This window comes from Peromyscus maniculatus, chromosome 1 (genome assembly GCF_049852395.1).
Source record: "Peromyscus maniculatus bairdii isolate BWxNUB_F1_BW_parent chromosome 1, HU_Pman_BW_mat_3.1, whole genome shotgun sequence".
Lineage (NCBI taxonomy): Eukaryota > Metazoa > Chordata > Mammalia > Rodentia > Cricetidae > Peromyscus > Peromyscus maniculatus.
The window spans coordinates 13,888,159-13,893,317 of NC_134852.1; the positions used below are offsets into that span (position 1 = coordinate 13,888,159).

The following is a 5,159-nucleotide window of genomic DNA, read 5'->3' on the forward strand; positions in this document are numbered from 1 at the left end:
CACACACACACACACACCTATATATAATCTCTGTGTAGCCAACAGATCACACACACACACACACACACACACACACACACACACAAACACACACAAACACCTATATATAATCTCTGTGTAGCCAACAGATGAGTTGATAGCATACAGTGAGTATTACCTTCAGATTTGGACTTTGGTATGGAGATGAACTCTTCCTTGTCTGTCCATGATTGCTGCTGCTGAGAGAATCCTGCAGCAGTGTATGGCATATTGGAGGTTAGATAGATTTGTTGTATTATTCTTGTATATTCTGTGAAGTGTTCCACAGTTATCCTAACCAGAAGATGAGTATTTTATGGCTCACCCTCTGTTACTAAACAAATATCCACCGTTAAATAAAAACCAAAATATTAAAAATTATAAACTGTACCCATATCAGGCAACAGAGTATACAATCAGGAGAAAGGCAAAAGAAACAAGAAAAACATGAGTCTATTAGCAAACTAGGAGCCTTGTTTTGATTTCAATGATGGTAAGGAAAATCTCACTCAATGAATCCCAGAAATGAAGCTTCTGCTACTTTATGGATATTTGTCCATCCATCAAAATTTCTTTAGAGAGAGACAAAGAATGTTGACCTCGATGTGTGAGTAGCAATCTATCATTGCACAATACTTTCCCTATCCAACATCCCAGTATTTCAGATAATCCTGTGTGCAAAAGGACACAAAAAGAGCAGAGCATATCAATACTGCTTGGGTGCTTTATGTGGGTCTAGGCTCTAGAAGAATACACATCTCCATTTTCAACTGTAAAGTGCATGTCTACCAATTAAAAAGTACATGCCACTACATATGGGTTATAAGCCTCATCTATATGAGATAATATTTTCTATAAACTATTCAAACAACAAGTATAATGATGTTTAAATATTTACTGTAAGGGAATATGAACAAGAATAAGAATACAGAAGCTGCTGAGAAGGCTTAGAGGTTAAGAGCACTGACTGCACTTTCAGAGGTCCTAATTTCAATTCCCAGCAACCACATGGTCACCCACAATTATCTATACAAAGATCTGGTGCTCTCTTCTTGCATGTAGTCATATATGCAAGTGGAACACTGTGCACAAAATAAAGATTTTTTTAGGCCATCTCTCATTGGACCAAGAGGTCAGTGACTATTCTCACACACAGAGAGTTCTGCCCCTAGGACCCAGGCTCTGGGACACAGTCAGTCCCTGGCAACTCCCACACAACACTGCCTCAGTTGCTAGCCAGCAGGGAAAACTCCTGCAAGAGGCCCCTCCACAACCCCCCCATTGGACACTGCAATCCACAAGTTCCATGACCTGACACAATACCCATCTTCCTGTGACCCCAGTAACTTCCTGAGGCACAGAAAACAAACTGCCAGCTCTCAGTGGACCAAGACCCAGCTCTCATTGGCCCAAAGGCTCTCATTGAACCTAGAGCTCTCATTGGACCAAGAGTAACTTCTTGAGACAGGGAATCTACCAGTCCTCATTGGATCAAGAGTGGCCTTCTAAGACATAGAATCTGACACCTGTCTTTGGATGGAGAAAGGTTTCCTGAGACACAGAATCTGTTACATCTGATTGGACAAAGAGCCCTGATAAGACCAAGAGCAGCTCTGTGAGTCACAAAATTAACTAGCTTGGGTTGGTCCAAGAGCAGCTCCTTGAGATACAGACTCTGCCAGTCCAATTAGACCAAGAGCCAAGATTGGACCCAGAGTGGCCCCATGAGACACAGACACAGCTAGCACAGACTGGACCAATAGCAGCTCACTCACAGGCAGCTCTTGCACCTAGTAGAGGAGGAAGTAGGCAGAAGTCAAGGCAAAAATACATATAACAACATAAAGCAATATGGCATCGCCAGAACCTAGCCCTCCTGCAACAGCAAGACCTGAACATCAAAATGTAGAAGAAGCAGAAGAAAGTGACCATAAAAACAGCTTCATGAAGAGGCTAGAGGCCTTTCAAGAAAAAATGAAAAATTCTATTAAAGAAATTGAGGAAAAGGCAAAGAAAAATTGGAAGAAATCAAAAAAGATATTGAGAAAAAGGCAAACAAAAAATTGGAACAAATCAATAAAGAAATTGAGAAAAAGACAAATAAAAAATTGGAAGATATCAATAAATCCCTTAAAGAAATCCAAGAAAACCAGGAAAAAGCAATTAATTATGTGAAGGAAACAGTTCAAGACCAGAAAACTGAAATAGAAACAATGAAGAAGACACAAACAGAGGAAGTGCTGGAAATAGAAAATCTGAGTAAACGAACAGGAAAAACAGAAGCAAACATAACCAACAGAATTCAAGAAATGGAAGGGAGAATCTCTGGTGTAGAGGATTGTAGCAGGAATCTTAAAAAGTCTTACTAATAAAATCAAACCTGAGCCAGGTATTGGGGTGAGTGCTGGAAGATCAGAGAAGCAGAACAAGCCATAGCCACCTCATCTTGCCAGTTTCTCCGCTGATCCTATTTCCTCAGATTGGAAACCACTGTGACCTCATCTGGAGTGAATCTCAGCTGAACTTTGCTGCTCAAAGCCTAAAAGCTTAACCAGCTAAAAGCTTCTAGTTTCTGGTCTTCACGCCTTATATAACTTTCTGTTTTCTGCCATCACTTCCTGAGATTAAAGGTGTGTGTTGCCATGCCTGGCTGTTTCCAGTGTGGCCTTGAATTCAGAGAGATTCAGAGGGATTTCTGCCTCTGGAATGCTAGGATTAAAGGTGTGTGCGCCACCATTTTCTGGCCTCTATATCTAGTGACTGTTCTGTTCTCTGACCCCAGATAAGTTTATTAGGGTACACAATATTTTGGGAAAAACTATACCACCACAATTTGTAATAGCCAGAACATGGAAACAACCTAGATACCCCTCAAATTAAGAATGGATAAAGAAAATATGGTATGTATACACAATGGAGTACTACTCAGCAGAGAAAAAAGAGTAAGGATACAGAGTTGTGAAACTGGGTCTCCTTGTCACAATTTGACCTGGATCTCCCTCTGCAGGCTGACATGCCATTGACCACATTGAAATCCTCCTGTCTCAGTCTCCCCAGTGCTGGGATAAGTTTAGTGAGTCAACATGTCTGGTATATGAGGAAGGATTTTCAAACAACTTTTACTTAATAGAGTGTATATGGCTGTTAGTAAAGCTGTCTTCTATGTTTGACATGTTGACTGTGGTTTTTAGCAGTTGAGGAGCACAGAACAGGGATGCTTAGGATCCCTAAAGATCATCAGGAACGGAGAAACTGTGGGAAAGCCTGCAATCAAAACTTCATTTACATGCCTCAACCAAATGCGATATTCCATTAAAAAAGTTAGAAAGATTACACAAATAAAATTTAGGAGGTACAAGCCAACAAATGTGACCACCAGCATGAGGATGGTGTGGGCTGCTCTGGTCTCAGCATGGCCTCTGTGGTTCTTATTTGCAGTGAGGATGTGCTGTGTTCGCTGGTGATGCCTATGGAGGAGAATCACCATGGAGACACTGGTCCAGACCATGATGCTGATGAATGTGGCATCATGACAAAAACGCAAGATGACAATGCCTGCACTGAATCCAGATGTGGAGCAGACCCACTTGCCTTGATTGTTAGTGTCATTTCCTGTGTTCTGTGGACCACTGACTTTCATTGGAATGTAGACATTATATAAGACACTGAACAACCAACAGTTATAAGAAGAATAACTCAGGGCTTTAGGGGCTCTTCCTCGAGGAATCAGCCTACTCCAATGACCAGGAACAAGAGTGAGAAACTGATGGATGCTCAGGACACAGGTGGAGCACATGTTTGTGCTTTGAGCCACCACGCGAATGAAGTAACCAAATTTGCATTGCAGGTTAGTTTTAGGATTCCTTGGAACAAAAACCATCACATTGTTTGGAAATGCAGTGATGAGGAGAAGGAAGGCACTGGCCAAGGCCAAGTTGGTGACAATGACCTGTGTGGTCCTCATTCGAGAGCCAGTAAAGATGAGAGAAAAATTATGGAAAAACAGAAGAATGTTGGCCAGTGTCCCACACCCAATCTCGAAAAGCAGGAGCATCTGGAGAGCCAATTCCTCAGTGGCTTTTAGAGTTTTATTCTGAGAGGACATGGAGACAACCTCTGTGCAGGCTGGAGTGATGACCAGGAGGAACACTCTTGTCTTCAAAACACCTCTCAATATCTGAGCATTAGAATGATTTGAGTCTTCACTTCTTCTATGAAGGGAGACACTACTGTATCACAGTATAGGAGCTTGTCCTGGAGAACACTGCATAGACAACTCAGGCTATTATTTTGTACTTCATGTACTTTCACTCACCTCATGTTGGATGTGTATTAGTGATACCGTTGTATAATTCTTGGTCAACATCACACCTATTATAACACAGTAAGGCATATAAACATGAACAGTAAACCAAGAAACACATTTATTTTATCTTTCAAATGCAACAACTTCCCTCAATGATACAATGTGTTAAGAAATACAAATTGGAGGTTCAAGAGATGGCTCTTCACAAGACTCATGTTCAAATCCAACACTCACATGGTCGTTCACATCACCTGTAACATCAGTTCCCCAAGTTGAATGCCCTCTCATGGTTTTTGTGGCACTGCACAAATGTGGTACCAGACATACAGGCAGTTATAACACTAGATGTGTAAAGTAAAATTACTATATCTTTAAAATGACAAGAATTCAAACTTATAATTCCTCATATCATGTAAGGAAAGTAGGTGGCCAAAAAAGAACACATCAGCTTTTGTGAAAATTTTATACAGATCATCAAAGTGATAGAATACAAAATATTTCAAAAAAGTAACCAGTTTTCTGATCACAAATATGAACCCATATTTATTCATGTATATTCTTATGTACATAAGAAAGCACAAAAGTTATACAAGGCAACTCCTTCGGCAGAAAAACATCTTATGTGAAGTGACTGTATACAGGACTAACTCAAAAAAATCAGTAGCCCTCTAATATACAAATGATAAATTGGTTGAGAAAAAAATCAACAAAACAACACCCTTCACAATAGCCACAAAGAATATAAAATATCTTGGTGTAACTCTAACTAAGCAAGTGAAAGACATATATGACAAGAACATTAAGTGTTTGAAGAAGAATATTGGAGAAGATATCA

At 40.2% G+C, this 5,159-nt stretch overlaps 1 protein-coding gene across 1 annotated transcript; it reads right to left on the reverse strand.

Moving 5' to 3' along the window:
- Positions 1-3,205: 3,205 nt before the first annotated feature.
- Positions 3,206-4,123, reverse strand: LOC143271953 (vomeronasal type-1 receptor 4-like). The gene has a single exon (XM_076564852.1). It carries the CDS (start codon positions 4,121-4,123, stop codon positions 3,206-3,208), a length of 918 nt encoding a protein of 305 aa, XP_076420967.1.
- Between the last annotated feature and the right edge of the window lie 1,036 nt (positions 4,124-5,159).

Coding starts and splice junctions, on each gene's coding strand:
- LOC143271953 (XM_076564852.1), bottom strand. CDS start 4,123: ATGTCCTCTCAGAATAAAACTCTAAAAGCCACTGAGGAATTGGCTCTC.